Source organism: Muntiacus reevesi, chromosome 13, assembly GCF_963930625.1.
Source record: "Muntiacus reevesi chromosome 13, mMunRee1.1, whole genome shotgun sequence".
NCBI lineage: Eukaryota > Metazoa > Chordata > Mammalia > Artiodactyla > Cervidae > Muntiacus > Muntiacus reevesi.
Window position 1 is genome coordinate 9816703 of NC_089261.1, and position 27680 is coordinate 9844382.

Here is a 27680-nt window from a genome sequence, read left to right on the forward strand (position 1 = left end):
GTACAATTGAACAGTGTTTAGGGTAGTCACTGTGCACTTGTGCAACCGTCACCACATTCTATTTTAGAATCACCCCATCACCCCAAAAAGAACCCCTATACACGTTAGCAGGCGCTCCCCATTTTCCCCTAGCCCATCTTCCAGAGCCCTGGGCAACAAATCAGTCAACTTTCTGTCTGGAGATTTGCCTATCCTGGACATTTCATAAAAATGATTATGCAACGTGCGGGCTTTTGTGTCTGGCTTCCTTCCCTTAGAATAGTGTTTCCAAGGTTCATCCACATCGTCATTCCTGTCTAATTGCCAAATGATGTTCCACCGTACGACTGTACGGCATTTTGTCTGTTCGCTCATCAGCCGACGGGTGTTTGGGTTTCCACTTTTGGACTGTTATGAACGATGCTGCTGTCAACATAACTGTGTTTTTGTGTGGCCATATGTTACCCTTTCTCTTGGGTAAACACCTGGGTGTGGAGTTGCTGCGTCCTGTGATAACTCTATTCTTAATTTCTTGAGTACCTGCCAGACTGGTTTTCCAAAGTGGCTATATCATTTTGCTTTCCTACCAGCAGTGTAGGGGGTCTCAGTTTCCCTGTTTCCTCACCAACACTTGGCATTGTCTGTCTTCTGACTCCAGCTATCCTAGCGGGTGTGAAGTGGTGGTTTGGATTTGCATTTTCCTAATGCTGAGTGATGTGGAGTATTTTTCCTTGTGCTTATTGGCCATTAGCATTTCTTCCTTGGAGAAATGTCTGTTGAGATCCTTTACCCATTTTTAAAATTGTTTTTGTTATTAGTATTGAGTCATATGGTTCTTTATGTTCTAGCTACAAGTCCCTTATCAGATAGATGGTTTGCAAGTATTTTCTCCAATCTGTGAGTTATCTTTTTCACCATCTTGATGGCATCCTTCAAAGCCCAGAAGTTCATAACTTTGATAAAGGCCACTTTGTTCTCTGTTGCTTAGCATAATGTTTTCATGGTTCATCCCCGCTGTTACTATTTCTTAATTGCTAAATAAGATTCCACTGCATGGTTGTACCACATGTTGTTTATCCCTTCATCAGTTATGTGCATGCGGGTTGTTTCCACTTTCTCGCTTTCATGAGTAAGGCTGCTGTGAACATTTTGTAAGACATTTTTCATATATTTTCTTTTTTCACCTCTGCTTTAGGTTCTAGATAATTTTTACTTCTACATAAATTCATTTCACTAAAAAGGTTTAAAAAATAAAATACCATGTATTAGGGGAGTTTTTCCCCTTAAATATATAGTGGTATAAAAAAGAAAAGTGAAAGTCACTCAGTCGTGTCCGACTGTTTATGACCCCATGGTCTATACAGTCCATGGAATTTTCCAGGCCAGAATACTGGAGTGGGTAGCCTTTCCCTTCTCCAGGGGATCTTCCCAACCCAGGGATTGAACCCAGGTCTCCTGCATTTCAGGCAGATTCTTTACCAGCTGAGCCACAAGGGAGCCCAAGAAGGAAAAAAAGAGTTAAATAGGACAAATCTCTTTTAAGTAGATAACCTACTGATTTTTGCTTAAAGAATAAAGTAATAGACATGTAGGGTTTCCTTGGTGGCTCAGTGGTAAAAAAAGAAAAATCTACCAATCTGCCAATGCAGGTGAGGGTTCAGTCTCTGGGTCAGGAAAATATGAAGAAGGAAATGGCAACCCACGCCGGTGTTTTTGCCTGGGACATCCCATGGACAGAGGCGCCTGGTGGGTGCCACGGGGTCAAAATGAGCTGGACACGACTTAGTGACTAAACAACACACATGTAAGGCTAGAAACTGCTCACAACACAGAAAGGTACAGAAGGAAAACTAAAAAGCCCTTTTATGCCTAGTCTCTCCCTGAGGTAACCACAAGAACCAACTGGAAAATAAAAATATCTTATGCATATAATTACATACGTGGGGACGTGTATGCCCACACATCTAAACAACACAGAATGTTATTTTGTGTTATCTCCTTTGCATTTTTCATTTAAAAGATACTGGTGATCATTTGGACTCCAGCTAACATCCATTAAATGCTTTCTATGCACTAGCTCCTGTCCCAAATGCTTTACCTCTATTGCTTGTTTAAACCTCACAGAACTGAGGGAGGTGGGTAGCATTATTGGTCCCCTTTGAATCAATGAGGCACTGCGCTCAGAGATGTTAAGTAACTTGCCCGAGGTCACTCAGCTAGTAAGTGGCAGAGCTGGAGGTCAGACCCAGGCCTTTGGCCTCCAGACTGCATTCACTCTCCATAGTGGCAGACTCCTCCACATTTCTTCTGAAAAGCTACAATCACGCCGCACGGGGCTGCGTCCCGCCACCTGTCCGAAGGCCTCTGGTTGTCCCCAGCTCTGTCTCTTGTAAACAGTGCTGTGTTTGACATCTTTGTGTATTTCATTTGGCTAGTCTGTGCTCCTTATACGCCTAGGATAAGTTTTTCAGAAGTGGCTTTGCTAAGGTCATCAAAAGTTCATCTTGCCCACTTCTGGGTAAATGTCCGAAAAGAACTGAAAGCAGGAGTGTGAACAGGTATCTGTACACCCGTGTACACGGGAGCTTTATTCACAGTAGCCAGGAGGTGGAAGCACCCAAGTGTGCATCGATGGACGAATGGACACGTGAGAAGTGCTCTGTCCTTACGATGGGACATATTTCAGGCTTCAAAAGGCAAGAAATTCTGACACCTGCTACCACATGGATGAACCTTGAAAACACGATGCTAAGTGAAATAAGCCAGACAGAAAAAGACAAATCTGAAAGGATTCCACTTATGTGAGGGATGCACTCCAATCCATAAAGACAGAAAGTAGAACAGTGGTTATCAAGGGTTTCATGCAGCAAGGAATGGGGAATTAGTGTTTAACTGTACAGAATTTCCACTGGAGGAAAAAGAAAGGAGTTTTGGAGATGGTTGGTGGTGATGGTTGTACAACAATGTAAATTCATGAAATGCTACTGAACTGCACACTTATAAATAGTTTAAATAGTAAATTTTATATTATGTATCTTTTACGACAACAAAAATTTTAGTTTTGATAACAGTGCCCAAGACAGCCGCCCAAGAACAAGAATGACCTAGTCCCAAATGTCAGTATAGCCCAGTCTGTGAAACTCTTAATTAAGAGATCATTTTTAAGATTTCCCTTTGCAATCAGTATGGAATTATATTTTTAATCAAAGCCATTGATTCAGTAGTTTTTTTTTATTCCATGTTTTACAGGATTCTTGGAAAAGAACAATGATCTCCTCTACAGACATTTGAAAGAAGTAAGTCTGAAACTTAACTCTGTGTATTTTTTAAGGTTACGGGATACTGATTTGGGAGGTTTGGCCTTCTGGATTTTTCTCTTTGATGTATTAGAATTCCAGCATGTCATGGCCAGAACAGACAATTCAAGATCATCTTTGTTTTCATTTTTCGCCCGTACCACACACGGCATGAGGGATCCTAGTTCCCCACCCAGGGCTCGAACCCTCGCCTTCTGCGGTGGAGGTGCTGAGTCTTAGCCGCTGGACCACCAGGGAAGTCCCTTTTCTGTCTTCTTTTTCAAGTGCTCCCAAGGCAAACAGCTCTGGTCCATCACGTACACGCTGATGTGAACTCTCCTGAAGAGCCCTTTGTGCTTTCTGAAGCAGCACGTGTGGGGTCCTCTCTCTGTACCTCTCCTACAGGTACTGTGCAGGTCCAAAAACAGAATCCTGAAGGAGTGCTTCCTGGTGGCCGAGCTAGAAAACCGGAGAAGGGCACCAACGGTGAGTGTGTGTGTGTGGTGGGGCGGGGGGGGGGGGGGGGGGCCTGTGCAAAAAAGGAAGAGTAGCAGAAATCCCCCAAGGGTGCAATTACTTTACTTAACTGTATTTTTTAAGCTGTCCACTCCTTTTTCTGGAAGTATCCCTCTCTGACAGGTCTTACTAAATACATATGTTCCCAGGTTAGCAACCCGTGTGTTCATTGGCAGACATTCACTGAACACCTACTGCGTGTCGGGTGCTGTGCTGGGCACAGGGGAATCCAGGAACAGCCTAACAGATAGGGGTCCTCCTCTCCTTGTGGGGTTTACGGTCTATAGGAAGATGCCATCCATCAAAGAAAGAAATGGCTGTAACGAGCATCTCATAAAGGACACTTGGTAACAAGGAGACGGGAAGGTGGTGGAAGGTGACTGGCTCAGCGGTGATGCTGGTTCCTACAAGGTGCTCACTTCATATTCACTGGGACAATGCTTGTCTAGCCTCTGCTGGACCAGACGGGGTTCGGGCTTCTCAGGCCAGAACATCCAAACCCTTCTCTTCATGGGCAAAACGGCTCGTGACCGGTAGTAAGTATTGGGCTGGCCAAAAAAGTTCATTTCCGTTTGGCGGTACCATCCCCGAATGAACTTTTTGGCCAGCCCACTTGAACTAGCCTGTCAAGAGTTCAGGTCTGAAGGACCAGTCTCGGCCTTGAGCCAGTCTTCTCTGTATATGTGGGGAGCAGCACTGTGTGGTCAGCTCATTCTCTCTCCCTGCAGGTGGGGACTCAGTTTAAAAACAGCCTGAGCAGCCTTCTGGAAATTCTCATCTCCAAGGAACCTTCGTACATCCGTTGCATCAAGCCCAACGAGAGGAAAGAACCTAGTGAGTTGAGAATCGTTTGGAATCCTGAGCTGAGGGAAGGGAGGCCGTGAGGAAAACCAAGACGGTAGCGGGGTAAAATCCTAAAAACCACCACAGGCTTGCTGCTTGTCGTCGGTATTTAATGACACAAGCTAAGCAGGGCTTCCCTGGTGGCTCAGTGGTAAGGAATCCACCTGCCAATGCAGGAGACACAGGTCTGATCCTGGATCCGGGCAGATCCCACATGCCGCGGAGCAGCTAAGCCCGTGGGCCGCATCCATGGAGCCTGCGCTCTGGAGCCGGGGGGTTCTGAGCCCTGGAGCCCGTCCTCCGCGACAAGAGAGGCCACTGCAAAGCGAAGCCTGTACACCACAACTAAAGAGGGGTCCCCGCTCACTGCAACTAAAGAAAACGCCCACAGAGCACAGCCCACACGTGAGGACCTAGCAGAGCCAAAGAGAAATAAATTTTTAAAAAGGAATACTTAAAGAAAAACATATTAAAGAAACAGAAGGTGGATGAATAGGGAGGAAGGTGACTTTTGTGGTCCCGTGTGAGCATGGCTCAGAGCCTGGCCAGTCTTAGGGCCTACACAGCTGAGCCGGGCAGACCTCAGCAGTGACGGGCAGCCACCCTGCTTCTTTCCAGCCACTGCACAGTTTTCCAGATGGTCCAGGCTTTGGGTATTTGCTGAGCCTGCACCATGCTGTCACAATAAGGTCATGCAGTCAAAGGCTTACAGCAGCCAGGCGGGAACAGTGAATGAGGGAAGCGGGCTGACTGTCAGGCAATAGGGAATGGAGGGGACTGCGGCAAATTGCAGCAGGCACAGCCTGTCTACAGGGCATTTATCGCCATAGGAGAGTCTAGGTCCAGAATGACCAGATCTTATGGTTTTTCTTAAGATGTTTTTTTATATGGACTATTTAAAAAAAAAAAAAGTCTTCATTGGATTTGTTACAATATGGTTTGCTTTCTGTATTGGTTCCTTTGGCCACAAGGCACGTGGGATCTTAAAACCCTGGCCAGGGATGGAATCTGCACCCTCTGCCCTGGAAGGCGATATCCTAACCCCTGGGCCACCAGGGAAGTCCCATCATGGTTTTTCAAGAGAAACCAGAAGTTCAGATTTTCCTGTTAACCTCCACCCCCACCCCCCGTGGAAAGAAACACACTTGGAACCTAACAGGACATATCTGTGGCTAGACCTAGTTCAGAGATCGTCAGCGTGTAGCCTCTGGTCTTGTCTTAGATGAAACACGCCCATGGGGTCCTTTACCGTCACTCTTCCTTCTGTGTTTCCAAAGGCAAGTTCGATGACTTCCTCATAAGGCATCAGGTCAAGTACCTGGGGCTGATGGAGCACCTGCGGGTGAGACGGGCCGGCTTTGCCTACCGACGGAAGTACGAGCATTTCTTGCAAAGGTAAAGTTTGTTTTGTGGATCTTAAGCCGATGAAGTGAGTGGCGATGAATAAAAGGCCATCCCCCCAGGGAACTCGTTTGGTTCTTACCTGCTGTAGCTGACAGTGATGGCATTCCAGAGACTAGGAAGCTGACTTGGTTTACCACCTTCCCTTCGTTTCACTGAACCACTAACGTATTGGGTTGGCCAACCTGAATGAGCTTTTTGGCCAACCCAGTACTTCTTTGGAATCTAGGAAGTACAAGGGCCAATGCACAGACTTGCCACCAGAGGGCAGTCGTGGGCCATGCACCCCTGGAGTCTGAACTTGGCTGGGGAGGTCTCTTCTCACCGCTGCTGGTCTAGTGCGGGTCAGTCTGGGAGCAATCCCCTTGGCCTCATGGGCTGTCATGAGACACAGGTGTTAAAAAAAATTAAGACACAGGAGTAGTGGTAAGAATGAGGATTGGTAAGAATGAGTAGTGGTAAGAATCTGGAGCCACAGATTCTTGGGTGGGAATCCCCATTCTTCCTCTTCCCACTGGGACCTAACTGCTCATGTGCAACACAGGGATTTGTTCTCAAGGATTTGGTAAGGATTAAATGAAATACCCACCATCACCACCACGGCCCAAACTGCTTGTGCATCAGTTGGGAAGCTTGTTGTGTGTGCTACCAAGAGAACAACACATTTTTACCCTCTCAAGAGAAGCATAATAAAATGGTTGTTTTTGTAGGTTGACATGGTTGAATATTGTTAATTCCATATTTTAACATTTGACTTCTCTTGAACTTTTTTTTGGGGGCCATGCCTCACAGCAGGTGGGATCTTAGTTCCCTGATCAGGGATCGACTATGTGCACCGCCTCTCCCCACCCCGCCCTGGAAGTGCAGTCTTACCCACTGGACCAGGGAAGTCTCTGAAGTACAACTTTTTCATAATTATAAAAAGCACATGCATAGGTTACACTTTAAATCTAATTCCTTGCATTATGCCACGTAAGTCAAGATACTGCACTCTGAAATTTCAGCACTTTGGGGTGTTTATTTTCAGTCTTCATTTAATATCAGATTTTCCTCTGTCAATGGTGGTGCTCAGTTGCTCAACCATGTCCAACTCTCTGTCGCCCCAGGGACTGTAGCCCACCAGGCTCCTCTGTCCGTAGGATTCACCAGGCAAGAACACCAGAGGGGATTGCTTCTTCCTGCTCTAGGGGATCTTCCCAACCCAGGCATAGAACCTGAGTTTCTTGCATCTCCTGCACTGGCAAGCGGATTCTTTATCACTAGTGCCACATGGGAAGCCCTTTCTCTACCGAGGATCTTGCTCAATTTTCTCCCAGAAGCCTTGTGTCTTGATAACATCTGTTTATATGCATTTATTAAGTAACAATCTCTTTCCTCACTGCTATTTTAATGATTTATCCACCTGCTAATATAAACCTCTGATGAGTCCTCCTGCCCCAAATTGACATCCACTTAGATCCTCAGAATGTGATTCTCATCAGAAATAAGGTCTTTGCAGATGTTGTCAAAGTAAAGATTGAGATGAAATCACACTGAATTAAGGTGGACCCTAAATCCAATGAGAGTGTTCTCAGAGAAAGACTCACAGAGGGACGCAGGGGAGAAGGCCATGTGAAGACAGGGGCAGAAACTGGAGTGACGCTTCTAGGAGGCTTTGGTGTGCAGTCTCCTCTGAGTGGTTGGCGTGCCCAGAATAGCAAAGCAGATCTCTAGGGGGGCTCGTGGAAGGTGTGTGGGTGTGCGCTCAGTTGTGTCCAAGTCTCTGTAGCTCCTCTGTCCACGGGATTTCCCAGGTGAGAATAGTGGGGTGGGTTGCCATTTCCTCGTCCAGGGGATGCTTTCTAAATGTGCCTGTCCTCTCTCCAGGTATAAGTCCTTGTGCCCAGACACCTGGCCGCACTGGCGCGGGCCTCCAGCAGAGGGCGTAGAGCGGCTGATCAAGTACATTGGCTACAAACCCGAGGAGTACAAGTTAGGGAGGTGAGTGTCCCGGAAATCGCTGTCACAGTGTTCTACGCATCCGTTCGTCTCCATCTTGAGCCTGGAGGTTCATGCTTCAGGAGTCTACGTAGATTTATAAGCAGATACTTTCGTCCACTCAATTTAAATGCAGTTTTGTAAAGAAAACGTTCTCCTGTGTGTCTCCTCCACTCAGCACTTCACTCACACTCAGAACCCTCCAGCACACACACCAGCTAGCTGGGTGTCTTGCAATGAAACCTGCATCTGACAGCTCCCTGGAGGGGGTGTCAGGTCCCACAGGTGAGGGGCTCAGTCCCCCAAGACGGTCCTCCCCTCAGAGGACAATCACAAGTCCTGCTTGTCACCCGAGTTTCTGACCAACGAGCTATACACTGGAGGTCCTCATGACCCCCGTCTTGGGTTGGATTCATTATTCTAGAGCAGTTCAAAGAATCGAGAAAAATAGTGGGCTGGTCAAAAAGTTCATTAGGATTCTTCCGTAACTTCATATGAAAAAGCCTGAATGTTTCACCAACCCAATATTTTACTTACTGGATTATCAGTTTATTACAAAAGGATATAACTCAGGAACAAGGGCAGCAGAGATGCACAGGGCAAGGTATGTGGGAGGGGGGAGGAAGCTCTTCCTGGTATCCCCAGAAGATCTCCAAATCACACTCTTTGGGGGTTTTATGGAGGTTTCATTACGCAGACATGATTGATAAAATCATTGGCCAAGGGTCATTCATTCCACCTCCAGCCCCTCTCCCCTCCCAGGCAGTGGGGCTGTAACTTCCAACTCTAATTTCAAGACTGGTTTCCCTGGCGACCAGTTCCCATCCTTAGGTTATTCAGGGGCTTTCCAAATATCACTTGTAAGGTGATGGCATGGTTGAAAGGAGTTGGTTATGAATAATAAACGATACTCAGGGAAAAAGGGGGTTGGGGGGATAAAATAGGAGTGTGGGATTAAATAGGAGTGTGGGATTAGCAGCTAAAACTATATTTTAAATCGATAAACAGCAAGGTCCTACTGTATAGCACAGGGAACTATATTCAACATCCTGCAATAAACCATAATGGAAAGAAATTTTTAAAAAGACACCCATTTCACCTGTATTGCTTGGAAGCTATTTCAGGAGCAAAAACCAAAAGAGTGTTAGCAAAAGAGGCCCCTGTTGCTCTAATCACTTGGGAAATCACACAGGTTTGGAGAGCTGAGACACTGCGAGGGGACAAAGACCAGACAGATCTCTTTTATAATAAAACCCAGTACTACCAGCTCTAAGCGGCAAGAAAGGCTACATTGCTGCCTACTGGAGATTAAGTATAAGGGAGCCCTGGGTTCTTAACCTGCATCAGGGGCTGGGATGAACTCTGTGTCAACACGAGGATGGGAGCCACGTGAGCCCCCTCATCTCTATGTGCTGGACTCCTTCATTTCTCAAATGTGTGCCTGACTTCTCAGCGGGTATTAGGACTTCTGGGATGTGAAAGCTCCTCCAGCTTCCCAGAAGGTGGTGTTCTGGAACTTGGAGTATCATTACTGTAGAGCTGTTATTGTCGGAGAGCAGAAGGACTCTCGTACACGTTGAAGGCTTGAGGCAGAACTCAGTGGGGCCAGCCAGGATGATTTTCGTCCGCTCTGTTGGTCATTTTGGTCAGCGTTAATTTGATTGCATAGGACAGGGCCTGGGCACGAAGAGGATCCATTCCCAGGCTGCAGAGAGTCCAGCCTCAGGGATCTCTGCCTTTGAATCTGCCAATGGTCTTTCCCTGCCAACTTGTATACAGTCCTCTATGACCACCCTGGCCCCATCCCATCTTTTACTCTTGTATTCTGGGCCCTGCTCCGAGAGGCAGTGACTTTTCCAAACCGGATTTCTGAGGGGAACTGGGCGAAGCACATCCGAAGGGAGGTGGGTCACGGCGGTCAGAGGTTGTCGGCCCCCATCCACAACCTCCGATGAGAAAGTGGGTTCCTGTGGCACCGTGCAATGCTGCCCCCCACTGGCTGCCTTGGGAAGTTTCCCTTGACGTGGTGGGGCTGGGGCAGGGGGATGGGCTGGCAACATGAGCGCAGAGTGGCTCGGTGGTAAAGAATCCACCACCAAGTGGGAGACGTGGGTTCAATCCCTGGGCCGGGAAGATCCCCTGGAGAAGAAAATGACAACCCATTCCAGTGTTCTTGCCTGGAGAATCCCATGGACAGAGGACCCTGGTGGGCTACAGTCCGTGGGGTCACAAAAAAGAGTCGCACACGACTCGGCAACGAAACACACACACGTTTGTGATTTCTCTTTGCCGCCTGGTGGGATCTTCTCTTAAACTTGGACCCGTGTTCTGTGTCATCACGTTTAAAGCTCAGGGAAGTAACTTGGGTTTTGGATGGTGAATCAGTTTCCTAGGGCTACAGTACAAATTAACCGTAGGTTGGTTGGCTTAAAACAATGGAAATTTATTGTCTCACAGTTCTGGAGGACAGAAGGCCAAAATCCGGGTGTCAGCAGGGTGTTGACAGTGAGACCGCAGTCTCGCTGGGAGGCTCCTCCCGTGCCGCTTCCAGCTGCCTTCTCCCTGTGTCCCTCTGAGTCTTTCTCTAAGGACTCTCTCACTGAATTTAGGGTCCACCCTAATTCAGTGTGGTTTTATCTCAATCTTTACCTTGATGACATCTGCAAAGACCCTATTTCTCATAAGAATCACATTCTGAGAATCTAAGTGGATGTGAATTTGGAGGAGGGGATACTGTTCAACCCACTACAGACGGTGATGAACAATGAAATGATTTTTTTTTTTCATTTCTAGAACCAAAATATTCATTCGCTTCCCCAGAACTCTGTTTGCTACTGAAGATGCCTTTGAATTTAGTAAACATCAATTAGGTACGGTTTTTTCCCTCTGCCTTGACTTTTTGAAATTTATTTATATTTACATTTGGCTGCGCTGGGTCTTCATTGCTGCACACGGGCTCTCTCTAGTTGCGGCGAGTGGGGGCTACTCCTCGTTGCGGCGCTCGGACGTCTCACTGCGGTGACTTTTGTTGTGAAGAGCATGGGCTCCAGGGTGCATGGGCTTCAGTAGTTGCACGTGAGCTTAGCTGCCCCATGGCACGTGGAATCTTCCCTGGCCAGGGATTGAACCTGTGTCCGCTGCATTGGCGGGTGGATTCTTAACCACTGGACCGCCAGGGAAGTCCCTGCTCTGATTTTAATAGGGTCCTGTCACAGCCCAAGGCTTCTTCTGTCAGCTCTACCTGTACGCCCCCAGGGCCACAGCTGATACCCACTTCTGAAGGTCATAGCTGCTAAGATGCACAATTGAAAGCCATGTCACCAAAAGCTGTGTTTTCTTTTAAGTTGCGAGAATCCAAGCCACGTACAAAGGCTGCCTAGAAAGGAGAGCGTACGTGAGAAGAAGACAAGCAGGTAAGACCTGGACAGGACCTCTCCAGTTTGCCATGGCCCACCATTTCCCTGTCATCCACAGGCCTTCCAATGAATATTCAGGACTGACTTCCTTTAGGATGGATTGGTTTGCTCTCCATGCAGTCCAAGGGACTCTCAAGAATTTTCTCCAGCACCACAGTTCAAAAGCATCAGTTCAGTGCTCGGTCTTTTTATGGTCCAATGCTCATATCTGTACATGACTACTGGAAAAACCACAGCTTTGACTATACAGACCTTTGTCAGCAAAGGCATGTCTCTTTTTTAATATGCTGTCTAAATGGAGCAGAGATTATAACGCTGCAGCATCTACTTGTTCCGTGGACATGTCTTATTTGATCCACAACATAAGCGTGTTTAAAGAACAGTTTTTTTTAAGGTTACTAACACCATGACTGCTCCTGGAGCCGCTGTGCCGTCCCTCCCAATCACTTCTCAGTATCACCCCCTCCCTCCACACACTCCACTCTTCTGAACTTGGCATTATTATTTCCTTTTTTTCTTTACAATTTTATCATCTCTGGATGCATCATGAAATAATATACTTCTAGGTGGGAAGGTTTTGAACTCCATAAAATTATACTGTTTCTATTTTTCTTTTGCGACATTTTTGTTGCAATAAAACTTTATTTACAAACGGGGCAGTCAGTGCCAGGGCCATAGTTTGCTGACCCCTGGTGCTATAGGAGCGTCCCACAATGTTCTGTTGATAGACATTTGGGTTGTTTCTGGTTGGTTGTTTTTGTAACAGTGTTGCCGTGAGGAACACGAGAAAAGCACTTTGAGTTTCGTAATTAACTGGGAAAAAAAATCTGAGAAGCATTTAGAAATTGGGACACGAGCCAGAAGTCTCATTTTCGGATGTCCCCGTTTTTAATGTAGATGACCATACGTGGGATAGGGACATGGCAAGTGCCATCACGGGCCTCTCTGGTCCCTCACAAAGACCTGGGGAAGCCGGCCCCCAGCACGATTTCGGGGTTTTCCTTGATACGCCCCAGCTCCCTCTGCTCCCCTGCCCCGGGGTTCAGGGGTCCCTCTGGGTAGAGACCGAAGACTCTCGTCCCACTTTCCATCTCGGGGGCTAGCAGAGTGCTGACGGGCGTCCAGGTGTTTGTGGAGGGCGTGAATCATTCCTGAAGAGGCTCTTGTATTTAAGGGATTGCGCTCACCTTCTAATGCCAGCGGTGACCTCTTTCAGCCATTACACTCGAAGCCCACTGGCGTGGAGCCCTGGCTCGGAAGGAGGCCAAGAGGAGGAAGTGGGCGGTGCAGATTTTAAGAAAGTAAGTTCTCCATCGGCTTTGCTAAGGCGGCGAGGTTTCTGAGTGCCACCGCTGTGCTGCAGAGGGTGGTCGTGAACTTGGCTGAGATTTTTGGCTTTGGGCAGAAAACCTGTCTTTCCTGCAGGACATCAGCCCTGAGGACTTCCATTCCGTCTCCTTCCTCTGAGTACCCTCACTGGACAGTGATCACAACTTGGAACGTTTGACGTTTCTCTTAGCCTAGGGGCCAGGCAGGTGCAGCAGGTCTCATGAGCTGGTAGGGTGGGGACTGAGGCGAAAAGAAACCCTCGGTCCACCTCAGAGGGGCAGTCATCACCCCGCTTTGGCCAACGCCTGTCGGGCCAGTCTGGCCAGATCTTTGAATTTCTTTCAAGGAAAGCTGGAAGTCTGGCTTTCATGCAATACCTCCCATTTGTTGTTTTTGGCAACAGATTCAGGTTACTCAAAACAAAACCAAAAAACGGCGTGGGTGAGATAGAACATATCTTTGGGGGCAGATTTGACCCGCAGCCCTACATGGTGAACAAACTTAATCTCCCGTCGTTTTGGCTGACGCTGAATCAAACCAGTGTGGCAGAGAACTCAGTGAAGAAACAGGAAGTGAGGAAACAGGAAACTAACAACACTCTCTCCCGCGTAGGTTCATAAAGGGGTTCATCAATCGCAATAAGCCCCTCTGTCCTGACAACGAGGAGTTCATTGTGTTTGTGCGCAAGAATTACATCTTGAACCTCCGGTATCACGTCCCAAAGAACGTCTTGGACAAGAGCTGGCTGAGGCCTCCTGGCATCTTGGAAACTGTAAGGACCATTCCAGAACACATGGGGCAGATGGCGTGGGTGGAGCTTAGTGAAAGTTGCTCAGCCGTGTCTGACTCTTTGTGACATCATGGACTGTACAGTCCATGAAATTCTCCAGGCCAGAACACTGGAGTGGATAGCCGTTCGCTGCTCCAGGGATCGACCTCAGGTCTCCCGCATTGCAGGCGGATTCTTTACCAGCGGAGCCACCAAGGGAGACTGTTGGCTTGTGCTGCCTCACCAGAAAAAGCATTTCCCCATGAGGGTGATGCCTGAGCAACCGAACTCAGAATCTGTCATATATTCTCTCTCGAAGTATGATGCCAGAGGAGGTCTGTTTACACAGAGCACTTCTGAATGGCTTCTGTCTTTATTGGGACCTTTCACATAGGTTCAGGGACTGTTGCCTAGAACAGTGTTTCTCAGATGCTCCAGGGACACTGTGTGTCTGGAGCGCAGAGTGGGGGGCGATTGTAAGATTCCTGGGCCCCCTCCCACTGGGGCCCCTGAGTCAGCGTCTCTTGGAACCTCCTAGCCAGCAATCCAGGCAACTCAAAACTCATTCAAGGTTAAAAACCACCAGTTTAGCCATAGCGAAGACTGGAAGATGAGCAGCTCTCTTTGACCAGAAAACATTTTAACGCTGTGCTTTTACAGCACCCTGAGTTCAGCCCTGCTTTCAAAGCTTCTGTTTTGGTGGCTGAAGGCAGGCAGAAAACGGGTATGTTCCCCACACAGGCGTCGGATCTGCTCAGGAAGATGTGCACCAGGAACCTGGTCCGGAAGTACTGCCGTGGGATCACCGCCGAGAGGAGAGCCCTGGTAGGGACGCAGCGTGTGGGCAGGTGGCAGGACCGGAGAGGGGTGGGTGCCAGCCCCACAAGGGCCAGCGGTCCTCATCCACCATCTCACCTGTAAGACGAAGGTCACACAAGGCTCAGGCCTCATACTTGCCTTGAGGATAAAACGTGCGTGGACCACTTAGCACAGAGCCCTCCTGAATTGGCAAGTGTCATAAGCACCATCACTCTCTTGCTAGCACTGTTACCATGGAAACATCATCCAGACGGCCCCCCTCTCTGGAGGTGTGGTTTTATGTTCATCTGCCGGTCAGCAGATTTTTTTTTCCCCTATAAAGAGCTAGAGGGTAGTACTCTAGGCTTTGCGGGTCATACCGTTTCTGTTGAAATTACTGTGCCATGGCAGCACGCAAGCTGCCAGAGACAACCCGTAAATAAAGGGCACAGCCATGCTCCAAAATATGCATCACTCACAACACTTTACTGGATTTGGCCCGCGGGCTGTAGCTTGTCACCTCTGACCCAGAAGAAAGTGCTCTCTGAAACAGTGAACATTCTACTTCCAAGAAGTCAGTGCAAGTAGAGACGAGTCCAAGCGTCAGCTTCAGTCTCTAAGCAGTAGAATGTTTGGCGCTTTGGTCCAAGCCAGGTGTGTTTGACTTCTGCGTGCTCTGACTCCTCGGCAGAGGGGTGGCAAGGCTCCCCAAGGAGCCTGACTTGTTCAGTAAAATCAGTGCTCATGGCTACTGTTCTATACTTTAACTATACCAGATGCAGGAAAAGGTGGTCACGAGTGAAATATTCAGGGGAAAGAAAGAAGGCTACGCAGAAAGCTTAAATCAACCCTTTGCCAACAGCCGAATAGGTAAGGCTCTTTTTCCATCTACATGCTCATTTGCCCTATTTAAAAAAAAAAAAAAGTCAAAGGAAGATGTTTGACGCCTAGCATTTCCTGACAGCTATCTCCCAGCTTGAGGACTAGTTCACAGGGAGACATAAAACCAGCTGATGCCTCTGGCTTCTGCCCAGGGCTGGCACCCAGTGATGACTCGCTGTGTTCTCGTTGCTTCCTTAGATGGAGGAGACATTAACCCCAGATTGCTTCAGCTCCTCAGCAGCGAGAAAATCCAGGTAAGGAGCTGTGTGTCCTCGCCCGAGACAGGACTTCCCCACGAGATCTGAGAACAGGTCTGTTTCCTACCCAAAACGGGGCTGGAAGCACTATCTGAAAGCAGGGGTGCGTGTGTGTGGCCCTAGCTCTCAGCTGTGGTGCTCCAGATGCTGAGATGATGGGGACCCCGTAATCTTTGGTGACCGCTGCTGTTCTTACGGTCCTTATCTGCCACCCGTGTTTGATGTCCTGTGAAGTCGAGTGGAATGTGGCCATGCACGTAATCATTAGACATCCCCTGTTAGAAGCAGTGTGGTGGGGGTGCCTGGGCATCCACGTGGGCTTCGTAACTGAGCTGCGCGACCCCCGAGCAGGTGACTTACGGGCTCAGCGTCTTCGTGTTTCTGTGAACGGGGAGGACAGAGGGGCCGGGGGTGTGAGGGGCGCAGGCACGCAGCAGCCAGTGACCTTGGCGGTGCTGGGGGTCGCTGGGTCACTTTGTCTCCTGGGCACCAGAGACCTGTGACTGGGTTAGGTTGCTCTCCATCGGTCAGGGCTCCAACGCCTGCAGTGTGTCTTCATCTCTGCTGAGTTTTCAGAGCAGCCTGGTGAGGCTGATGGCCGGGGCCTTGAATTCCTCAGGTCAATGCCAGAGTCAGAGCCAGAGCCAGGAATCACATCTATCTCACAGACAGCCAGGGTTCAGAGAAAACCCAGCTGTGCACCATCTGAGCCCCTCTCATTTGAGTGCCTGAAGCCATGATGCTGGAGTCCAAGGAACAGGGAACTCGGTAGTCTGCCCCCTCCCCTGTGATTCGAGCATCCCTTGGAGTGACGGTCCCCTCCTTGCAGTATGGTGTCCCGGTCATTAAATACGACAGGAGAGGCTTCAAGATGCGGCAGCGGCAGCTCATCTTCACTCAGAAAGCAGCCTACGTGGTGGAACTTGCCAAAATCAAGCAGAAAATAGAGTACCCCACCCTCAAAGGTAAGAAGCAGGTGATCTTAAGGTGACTCACTGGGTGGACTCAGCTCCCAGGAGCACCAGCAAGGAAGCAGGTCCTTCGTAGAAAGACCAAGTGAGGAACTTCCCTGGTAGTCCAGTGGCTAAGACTCTGCGCTCCCAATGCAGGCGGCCCAGAGGGCCCAGGTTCCCTGTCCAGGACCCCCAGGACCCACATGTTGCAACTAAGACCCAGCACCGCCAAATAAATATATATTTCAAAAAAGACCTAAGTGAAGGGTGCCCACAAAACCCAGGGCAGCCCGGCCTGGCCTGTGCCTCTGATTCCTGCATAAAGGCCCATGGCATCTCACCCCAACATCCAAGTAGAAGGCCAGTCACTCGTGACAGCTTATTCCAAGCACAGACACTAACTGCTAGAGTACGTGCCCTCCACCCCAGTCAGCCCAGCTAGGAGGGAAAAAGCGTGGGGTTGGGAACCCCAAGCGGGCCTCTTTTCTCTGTATTCACGTTCACTTGTCCAGTTCCTGGCCCCTGACTTTGCATCTGTCCTAAGGTGTCTCCACCAGCAGCCTCAGCGACGGGATCTTAGTCATTCATGTTTCACCAGCAGACATCAAGCAAAAGGTAACTGCTGGCCGTGGGGCGGGCTGTTAACAGGGAGAAACACTGCCGAAATCTTTAGCTGCCCCCAGTGAAACCTCAGTGGTAGTTTTCCTTGAAGCCACTACGACTGAAGGGCTTCCCAGGTGGTGCTAGTGGTAAAGAACCTGCCCACCAACGCAGGAGACTTAGAGAGATGAGGGTTCGATCCCTGGGTCGGGAAGATCCCCTGGAGGAGGAAATGGCAAGCCACTCCAGGATTCTTACCTGGAGACTCCCTATGTTCAGAGGGGCCCGGTGGGCTACAGTCCACAGGGTCACAAAGAGTCGGACACGACTGAGTGGCCGAGCACACACCGCTGAAACGGCTGTGTCCTCGCCTCTCTGCCGCAGGGGGATGTCATCTTACAGTGCGAACACGTATTTGAAGCGGTTACTAAGCTCGCCATGCTGGCCAAGAAGGAGAACCTCGTAAATGTTGTTCAGGGAAGGTAGGTGGTCACATCTGGACTCAGTAAGTCCCGCAGTGTTAAATGTCTATTACCTCATTATTGACTGGGGGAATTTTGCAGAAGCTAATGTCTGTGGCCAGTGATTTTTATTTTGGCAGGCCGAAAATATAATTCTGTTAATTCACTAACTATTGAATATAATAGTGTTATATTCAATAGTCACACCTGACACACCTGTAAAGTCTTCCCCAGCACCGCTTCATTTTCACTTTCCATATCAGAACCAATCACTCAGGTTTTTTGTCTTTTTTTGGTCTAACATGCACACCGTCTGAATCAGAACTATATTCTGAAGAACTATCATCTTCTGAGACACTAGTATCTATGTTGCTCAGGCAATCAGAGAAAGTATCTGCATTAAATCCACCAAAACAAGCTTTTCCATTCAGAATTTCATGATGCGTCATTTTTGAAAATTTTACAGAAATGAACTTGGCATTTATGACGTACACAAGGTTGGATCAAAAATCTGATGGGGCAAAATGTGAATGATAGCGACAATCATAAGTTGTATAATGAACCATTGATCAATTTTAAGCTCTACCAACTAGTTACAGTGATATTAATTGCATCACTCTCTAAAAATGTATTGCTACAACTCCAGTCAATAACATCTGGATAACAAAAGACATATCAATATGTCTCTGGTCAATAATGTATTAACAGATCAAGGAAGATGCAAATGTTAATTGTTTCACCCATGCCTGCCCCTCCTGGAAAAGCAAGCACTGCCTACCTGCAACAACTTTCTTCCCTCCTCAGCTCCTAGGACAAGGGCTCCAGAGAAATGAAGTCAGCGATCACTCGTATTCCTAAGGGAACCAATAGTTTTCCAAAGAGGTGCTTATGGTCTTAAGGGAAGTTGTCACCAGGTGAAAGGGGGACCCCTAGGCCAGAGCAGGTGACAGCCACACCCCTGCTGTTGATGCCTGTGGAAGAGCTGTGCTAAATTGATTTGAGAGTAACGACAGGAATGCATGGCCATTTTCCCAGCTGCAGAAATGGTTTTCTTCTGATAACTCAAATACTCAATTAAAGTCTATAATGAAACAGGAATTTGCTCTTGAAACTAGTAAGCGTCACAAGTGAATTTCTTTTGCAGAACCAAAGCTGGAAGAGAAAAATAATAAAGCATGTCAGTAATTTATCATTTTGTGTATTAATATTTTAAGTTTACAGTTCTGTATTAGTCCTGGAAAAGAAGGCACAATAGTTTTTGACACCGGACCGGAGGAACAAATCTATAAAGATAAAAACGGACAGTTGACAGTGGTGAGTGGCTGGGTCTGGGGGAGGGAGGTGTAAGCTGTTTTAAATGAGACTATAGGTTAAAATCCTCCTAATTTCAGTCCTCCTTGGGCTTCTCTGGTGGCTCAGACAGTAAAGAATCTACCTACAATGCAGGAGACCTGGGTTCAGTCCCTGGGTCGGGAAGATCCCCTGGAGAAGGGAACAGCAACCCACTCCAGGATTCTTGCCCGGGAAATCCCATGTTCAGAGGAGCCTGGTGGGCTACAGTCCATGGGGTCACAGAGATTCAGACACGACTGAGTGACTAACACTGTCACTTTCACAGACTGACCGGAAACATAATCGTTTATTTTTCCCTCTGAGTCTACACTGAACCACAGTCAGGAGTGGGTACTAGAGATACAGATGAAAACGCTGAATGAAAAAAGAAACAGTTCACCTACCACGTTTACTTGTCAGGGGACCAGAAGCTGACATTCAATTCTTCTCAGCATTAAATGTCCAAGCCCAACTCTTCACTGGGTGGCCAAGGCCTGATGCCTTCCCATGTGGTTCTCAAGCGAGTCTCCACATGGGAAACTCCTGGCGAGCTTTGAAAGATACCAAGTGTTCGTGTCTCCCCCGTCACCACCCCCAAGACACCATGATGCTACAGGCGGAGGGTGAGGCCTGGGCTCTGGAATGGGAGGCTCCTGGCACCAAGGAGCAGAGGTTTGGGAGACAGGTCCATGTTAAAAAATCAAGCCTTGTGCTCCTCCCTAGCGAGTCTGATCCAACTATTCCACCGCAAGGTGTTTGAATCTTTTAAGATGTATGTTGTATATGTACCAAGGATTCACAGTTTGCTACAAACCAATTTGAAAATGGTCTAACAACATGGAACATCTCATATACATTTAACAATGAAATGTATTCTGTCAACAGGGACAAAATATTTAAGCATGATTTTTAACGTAATGGATAAGGTGATTTTTCAGTTTACATGCTGTCTTAAAGCCTCTGCCCCATGTTCCTCCCTGGCCGGCCCAGGCTGAAGCTAACAGGCCTCAGGCCTCAGGGAGCCCATTTCTAGATGTGGCTCAGCTCATGGCAGGGGGTGGGGTGGGGATGGACACGGTGCTGGTGGCGGGGCCGGCTGCTCACAGCTTGTCCACGTCTGCCTCGACCACATGGGCGGCTGGGGTGCTACCGGCGTCCTTCCGAGGGAGGCGAGACCTCTGAGCCCCAGCGTGCACCCTTCACCAGGTGTCGGTCCGCATGAAGTCCTGACGGAAGACAGCATCTGACCTCTCCCATCGCCATTTTTGCTGCCACTGAGAACACCCAGGAAGCTCGAATCTGGTCCCGCGAGCGACACCTTCAAGCAAAGGTTCCAGCAGTTCTGGGAAAAAGATCATCCCTGAGGGAAGGGAAGGGCATCTTAGGCCAACCCCACAGGGTCCTGTGGCACTGAAAGTGCCTTCTAGGGAGCCAACCTCAAATCACCCAAGGGGGTGCTTTTAAACGTCCCCAATAGGACCTACGCTCGATGGGCACTTGAGTATGTCACTATCGGGGGCGGGGAGGGGGTACAGAGTCTGTCATGCTGCCCCTGAGGCACAATGAAATATGTAGTCTGAGTGCCTAAGGCTGAAAAATGTGAATTCTGCTTAAATAAGTGGAACTCAGGAACATCCCCAACTCCTTCAAGGCTTTAGGTTCCACGGGGTGAGGTGGGATCTCTGCTCTGAACCACACCTCAGTGCAGTGGCCAGACTGTGCTGGGCGTTTCTGAAAGGATCCACAAAAACAGATTTAAGTAGAAGCGTTATATAGAACTTTTATTTTACACACGTCCACAGAGGCTGGTATGACAGACAGTGACTGCTTCTGAAGCGCATGGTGTACTTTTTCCCGTGGCACAGAGACAGAAAGGTCAGTGACACACGTGTCACAGTGACTGGGGGTAGGGAGCACGCATCCCAGACGGAGGGCTGGGGCCCCTGGACGGCGACGCCCCGCTAATCACTGCGGGGGCGACTGAGGCCCGGCCAGGAGCTGTCATGGGCAGAGGCCCCTAGTCGCTGCAATCAATGACTTATTTGGGAAAAAAAACCTGATTATGAGGGACCCAAAGCTGTATTGGTTTTTCCCACTGTAAGTTATTACAGTGTAATAAAAACTACACTCTTCAACAAATCTTAGGGCCAGTGATTTGCTTGGATGGTTCTTAAATACAGGTATTGACTTTTGCTGACCCTTAGTGCTCACATAAGAGATCATTTCCTTGAAGAATATGTCTGATAACAGAGCCTTGGACCAGCCAATGCTTCGTCATCATCAGCTCACGGCTATAGGCAGCTAACGGTATCACTCACTATGGAATGCTTTCATGAACTTGTTCATATCCCAGGAAAGCAAAGACTTCAAACTCCAAGTGCAAAGTTGGGGGAGATGTGAAAACAGAGATTGACAGAAACATTATTAAGTCATTATAAACATTATAAGGTGTAGAAGCCCCGACAGCTCAGACTGATCCACAAACTTACTCTTCACGTAAACATTTAAAAACAAAAGAACTTACATGATGGCTTTTCCATTCCTACAGAAAACATCAGAACTGACATTCACTTTACCGTTCTAGAAAAGGACAACCCAAACAGCAGGGTTGGTGTTTAAAACTTCCACAGTAGAAAATATTTACAAACCATATTTAATTAAGCCCCCTCCCTCCCGTCCTCAGCACTTAATAAAATCCAGGTGGCCTATATATGAAAGTTGCCCACACAACAGTTTAAAAAGCATCTGCCCCTGTATGTGATTTTTAGGTTCGATCATGATTGTTTGCAAGTTTTATTGTAGACTTTGCTGCTGAATACAAAATAAAGGTATACAACTGTCCCAAGTAGGGACGGATGTACAAAGTCTAAGCAGTAAAAACCATTTCAAAATATAAACTCGTTTTTTGGGGAATACACTGTCAAAGGCTGCCCGTATTAATACCTTTGGTATAAAACGGTCACTTGAATAGCCAACAAAACCCATCCAGGCCGTACACGCACCCTCACTTTCCTGGAACCACTCTGCCAGCCTAGTCTCAGCCACCCACATTCGTCACAACTCCCTCTGGGCCGGCACGGGCGCGGAGAGGCGGGGAGGTAGGTCACCGAGAACGTCCGCCCCCACGAGCGCCGTGTGGGCAGCAGGGCTCCAGCGCGGGCCCCTCGGGCCCCCAGGCACACATCCTCATCCACAGTCACGCACGTCCCTTAAGCAAACATGAACACAGACACTGACCGGACCCCAGAAACCTGCACACCCTCCCGGTCTGCTCGCTGACAGCCACGTCACACTGTGTAAGACTCCAAGGCAGAGACCCGGAGGGCATCCCCGGGTGACAGCCATCCTGTAGTGAGCACTGGTCCTGCCTGGACGCCAGAACAGAGTCTGGGGCCAGGTTTCCTTTCTTCTTAGCCAAGGGGAGGGCATCCGCTTTGGGGCAGCAAGCCCTGCTTAACAGGGCAGAAGGCCGGGGAGGAAGGAATGGAGCCACTGGGCAGCGGTCTGTGTGCTCTGCCCGTGAGCAGGCCAGGCGGCTGGCCTGGAATGGAGTGGGTCCCCAAGGCGGGGGGCGGGGGGATGGGGGGTGGGGGTAGGCGGGAGCAGCGGGGGGAAGCTCTGCCCGCAGCCAGACCACAGATCGGCCAAAGGGGCAACAGGCCTGCCCTTCGGCAGAGCTGGGCAGCCAGGGGGCACACTGGGAACCGCAGCAGAGAGGCACGAACCCCCAGGGCACACCTCCCACCGCCCGGAGCTGCGGGGCTCCACCCACAAGCTCTCTGAGCGGCGCCCACGGCCGGATGGGCAGCTCGCAAAGCCCTGGAGCCTGTGCCAGGCCCAGCACACAGAAACGGGGCCAGGACGTTGGGCTGCAGGGTGGGGAGACGTGGGGACGCCGCTGGTGACCACCAACCATGGGCCCTGCTCCCAGCTGGCCAACGGAACCCTGGAGGGAAGGCCCCCCGAGAAGGTCAGAGAGGCAGTCAACACCCCCCAAAATAAATACTGCAGAGGTGTTTCTCACACACACACCCCACCCGTTCACCCACCCCCACCTCCGGAAGCAGGAAAAGCCTGGCTCCAGCGCTGCTCAGATTCTCTGGGAAACAGAGACCGTGGACCCGGCTTGTTCACCAGCTGGGGTGCGTTCACCTGGGTAAAGACATCAATTTAGCTTGTCGAGAAATACCAAAATCATTTGGTTTGTAGGGAAGTCTCTCTGGACTCTGGGAGAAGTGGCAGGCGTCTGGGAGCCGGCAGGGGTGCTGGGTGCACAGCAAGGGGGGCGGGTGGGCGGATGAGGGGGCGGCGGAGGACCCCACCCGCTCACTGGTGGAGGTGGGCCCGGTCATCTGGGCGCTTGATGTGGATCCGTCGCACGCGCTCGATCCGCTCCCGCTCCCGCTCCTCGTCCTCGTCCAGGTGGTGGGAGCGCCCGGCCGCCCCGCCCGTGGCCTCCAGGAGCGCGTTGTCAGGTCCCCGGCCATCCTGGGCCTCGTAGAGCAAAATGTTCAGGGTCTCCTCGTAGATCCGGGCTTCGGGGAACTCCACCTGCAGCCCCACAGAACACAAGGTGGTAAGTTAGCATCTCAGAGCTCCCCCTCCCCCGCCCCCCTCTGCTTCCACCTAGGATTTGAAAGCAGCGCCGTTTGGCCCCAGCAGGCCCCCAACAATCGGTAAGACAGTCATGATCACGTCCCAGGTGGTTACAGCTTTCAATGGGACACCTACACATGGCGCTGGATTCACACACGAGATAAAACGGATGCAGTGCAATGGGTCTCTCTGCCCTTCGTTTCCTTTCCGTGGACACTGGCATCATTCCCAACATGGTGCTTCTAACAAACAGGGCTGCACCCTTGCACACCCGTCATTTCACACCTTAAGGCTGCATTCCGTCCAGAAAGGGACCACCGGGGGGGGCCCTCTTGAAACGGACGATTATAATCCCTCCTCACTCAGTAAAGCACCGTGTCTGTTCACCGCCCTTCGGGGTCAGGCGCCATGAGTAAGAGGCAGGTCCCAGGCACCTGTCTCAGGCAACAGAATGAATCAGTGAGAACTGGCAAAGCACTTGAGATGCTCCCCCAGGAAGACGGCAATGATGCAGAAACCCAAGTGGGACCTCTGTACAGTGACTTGGGGCAACAGAACCTGAGTGTTGGCGCCAAAGCTCAGCTTCTGGAGGTTTGGGTTGAAAGGAGGAGGAGGAAAACAGTCCCTCTGAAGGGGTGGCCATCCCAACACCACCTCCCTGGAGACAGGAGCCTGACGGGACAGGTCGCAGAGTGAAGGAAGCAGGGAAGCCTGGCCTCCATCCTGGCTCCACCACTAACCAGCTGCCCAAACAAGAGCTCAAGCTCACTCCAGAACCCATCCAAAACTCTACACACAGTTGGGATCCGACCATGAGGTCTCTCAGTACCTCTCCTGCCCCTTAAACTCCAAAAACATAAAGTAATTAAAGTTTAATCAATATGATGACTAGACTTTGAATATTCAGGGCAGATGCAATCCATGTACAGACAAAAAAAACAAACTATGAGCACTTTCCTGGGATTCCAGTAGTTAAGAAATTGCCTTGCAACACAGAGAACTCAGGTTCGATCCCTGGCCTGGGAACTAAGATCCCATATGCTGCAGAGCAACTAGGCCCAAGAGCTGGCGCTATAGCGCCCACTCACTTCAGGGCCCACGCACCACAACTAGGATGTCTAAGCACCACAACGAAAGATCCCAAGAGCTACAACTAAGACCATGACACAGTGGGGAGTCTAGTTACTGGTGGAATTCACAGCCCTAAGGACAAGTTCACAGGAGAAAAGAACTACGTGACTTCCCAATGTTGGAGAAAGTGTTAGTCACTCAGTCACGTCGGACTCTTTGTGACTCCATGGACTGGAGCTCCTCTGTCCACGGGATTTTGCAGACAAGGATACTGGAGTGGGTTGCCATTCCCTTCTCCAGGGGATCTTCCCGAAGCGGGGATTGAACCCGGGTTTCCTGAATTGCAGGGAGATCCTTTACAGTCATAGCCACCAGAGATGCCCCAAGTGAACAATTCTGGTCACCCCCACTATCTCTGGAAGGAAAAATAAGAACCCCAGTGCTCTTCCCTTCCTGGCTACCTTAAAACAATATGTATCTTTTAGGATATGTTCTATATAAATGAATAAAATCTTTTCAGAAGTGAAAATTTTTTTAATTTCTGGCTTTTACTTGGTGGTCTGATTTGCCTCTCACTTGCATTTTGCTTCTTGAGGCTGCTCCAGGAGCGAACAGAGCTGTGGGCTTCTCGGGCTGCAGCAAGAATGAGGACCTAACAGGGGACCTCCAGGTCTGTGTGAAGGTGACAGCCTGGTCATCAGACTTCCCTTAGGTTGAAAAGGAGATGACAGAGTGTATGGGATGGCTAAAAACAAGACAGGAGAGCAATCAAGGTGGCGGAGTAGGATTCGACGCTCACCTCCTCCCACAAATACATCAAAAGTATGTAAAACTGACATGTGCAATGATTCTCGCCGAATGTCTACCGAATGCTGGCAAAAGAGCCCAGGCTGCTCAAAGGGCGAGAAAATCTCCACAGACTGGGTACGAAAAGAGAAAAAACGGCAAGAAACAAACCAGGATGGGACCTGTGCCCTGGGAGGGAGCTGGAAAGAGGAAACGCTCCTGCACCCTGAGAAGCCCCCCAGCCCTGGGAGACCTGCTGGGACAGGCGAGCCTGGGAGGAGAGCACGGCGCAGAGCGGAGCGGATGGAGGCGGCACAGACGGTCAGCGGGCTTGGGCTGGGCGCTGGGACCTGAGCTTCAGAGATCAGAGCCGGAGAGAGGTCGGGGGATGGCCGTGTAGGGACGGCGGGGGGCGGGGGGCTGGAATCCTGTGCAACCGCGGCTGGGAGTGTTCCCAGTGGATCTCTGGGCCACCCTAGAGACCAGCGACCATAGTGGGGTGCACGTGGGGAACGGCGGGACCCAGATTGCAGCATTCTTCCCTGTGTGCACACTCGCAGAGGGCAGGACGTTGCCTGCACGGGTTCCAGGGGTTGGTCACAGGCCAGAAGCTCCCTCCCCGACCCCAGGAGTGATCATGGGGCCCCCTCTGCCACCCGCCCAAACAATAGGCATGGCTGCCAGATGCCTCTGCTCCCATCACATGGTGCAGGGGTGCCTGAGCTGCCTGCCACCACTGAGAACCCCAGAACAGGGCACCAGTTGCCGGATCTGCACACCGCTTACCGAGGGGCAAACCACCAGCAAGTGCCGGGGAAAAGGCGACTGGCACCCATACTAAAAACAGCCCTGCACCTAATCCATCAAACCCACACAAGCTACCCAGGGATGAACCCACATGTGACCAGTCCTCCAAGACCACAGAAGACAACTTCAACTCACAGCCTGGGAGAATTGTAAGTAAAATGGAAAAGTGAAGGAACCACTCCTGGTTAAAAGTATTCTCCTGAAAGAGAAACAATGAAGCAGACCCCTTCAGTCTAATAGACACCTGTTTCAAAAAGAGATTAAAAATACTGAAGGAATTTTAAAAAGGCTATTGAAAAATGCCTCTTCCATTGTGTTCACGGAGTTCTCAAGGCAAGCATACTTAAGTGGTTTGCCATTTCCTCCTCCAGTGCACCACATTTTGTCAGGCCCTGACTAGCAGGGACATGTCCTTCCACTGCTCCATAGTCAGATGACATGCCTAGCCACCAGGTTGTCTCACTGCTGGTCCTTGTTGAGCCTGTAAACCTTCGCTGGCCGCCAGGTGTCCATCAAAGTGCTGCAGTACTGGGATGCAATCTCAAAAACAACAGAATGATCTGTGTTCATTTCCAAGGCAAACCATTCAACATCACAATAATCCAAGACGATGCCCCAACCACTAATGCCAACGAAGCTGAAACGGAACAGTTCTATGAAGACCTACAAGACCTTCTAGAACTAACACCAAAAAAAGATGTCCTTTTCATCATAGGGGACTAGAATGCAAAAGTAGGAAGACAAAAGATACCTGGAATAACAACGAAGTTTGGCCTTGGGAGTACAAAATGAAGCAGGGCAAAGGCTAACAGAGTTTTGTCAAAAGAACGCACTGGTCACAGCAAACGCCCTCTTCCAACAACACAAGACACGACCCTACACATGGACATCATCAGATGGTAAATACTGAATTTACACTGATATTATAGTTTTTGCAGCCGAAGATGGAGATGCTCTATACAGTCAGCAAAAACAAGATTGGGAGAAGACTGTGGCTCAGATCTTGAGCTCCTTATTGCAAATTCAGACTTAAATTGAAGAAAGTAGGGAAAACCACTAGGCCATTCAGATATGACCTAAATCAAATCCCTTATCATTATACACTGGAGGTGACAAATAGATTCAAGGGATTAGATTTGTTAGACACAGTGCCTGAAACACTATGGATGGAGGTTTATAACTCTGAACAGGACGTGGTGATCAAAACCACCCCCAAGAAAAACAAATGCAAGAAGGCAAAGTGGTTGTCTAAGGAGGCCTTACAAATAGCTGAAAAGAGAAGCAAAAGGGAAAGGAGAAGAGGAAAGATATATCCAACTGAATGTAGAGTTCCAGAGAATAGCAAGGAGAGATAACAAAGTCTTATTAAGTGAAGAATGCAAAGAAATAGAAGAAAACAATAGAATGGAAAAGACTAGAGATCTCTTCAAGAAAATTAGAGATACCAAGGGAACATTTCATGCAAAGATGGGCTCAATAAAGGACAGAAATGGTAAGGAACTAACAGAAGCAGAAGACTTTAAGAAGTGGCAAAAATACACAGAACAACTGTATCAAAAAAGGTCTTAATGATCCAGATAACCATGATGGTCACCTCACCCAGTCAGACAC

At 49.3% G+C, this 27680-nt stretch overlaps 2 protein-coding genes across 4 annotated transcripts in view; one reads left to right on the top strand and one right to left on the bottom strand.

The window, feature by feature from the left end:
• MYO1H (myosin IH) overlaps window positions 1-18904 on the top strand; it is a 37565-nt gene extending 18661 nt beyond the window's left edge. Inside the window, exons 15-30 of the mRNA XM_065903973.1 lie at window positions 3229-3275; window positions 3681-3761; window positions 4520-4625; window positions 5912-6029; window positions 7902-8015; window positions 10806-10882; window positions 11357-11425; window positions 12645-12729; window positions 13370-13529; window positions 14268-14351; window positions 15101-15194; window positions 15405-15460; window positions 16293-16428; window positions 16961-17031; window positions 17401-17498; window positions 18692-18904. Of these exons, the coding sequence (XP_065760045.1) occupies window positions 3229-3275; window positions 3681-3761; window positions 4520-4625; window positions 5912-6029; window positions 7902-8015; window positions 10806-10882; window positions 11357-11425; window positions 12645-12729; window positions 13370-13529; window positions 14268-14351; window positions 15101-15194; window positions 15405-15460; window positions 16293-16428; window positions 16961-17031; window positions 17401-17498; window positions 18692-18824 (1529 nt within the window). The 3' untranslated portion in view covers window positions 18825-18904. The remainder of the gene's footprint in view (window positions 1-3228; window positions 3276-3680; window positions 3762-4519; window positions 4626-5911; window positions 6030-7901; window positions 8016-10805; window positions 10883-11356; window positions 11426-12644; window positions 12730-13369; window positions 13530-14267; window positions 14352-15100; window positions 15195-15404; window positions 15461-16292; window positions 16429-16960; window positions 17032-17400; window positions 17499-18691) is intronic.
• A 1659-nt stretch (window positions 18905-20563) lies between these two features.
• Window positions 20564-27680, bottom strand: part of KCTD10 (potassium channel tetramerization domain containing 10) — a 33442-nt gene continuing 26325 nt past the window's right edge. For 2 of the 3 annotated variants that reach the window (XM_065903977.1, XM_065903974.1), the window contains exon 7: window positions 20564-23360. In XM_065903977.1, coding sequence (XP_065760049.1) covers window positions 23136-23360 — 225 coding nt within the window. In that variant the 3' untranslated portion in view covers window positions 20564-23135. The remainder of the gene's footprint in view (window positions 23361-27680) is intronic. The other variant, XM_065903976.1, reaches the window with a different exon arrangement.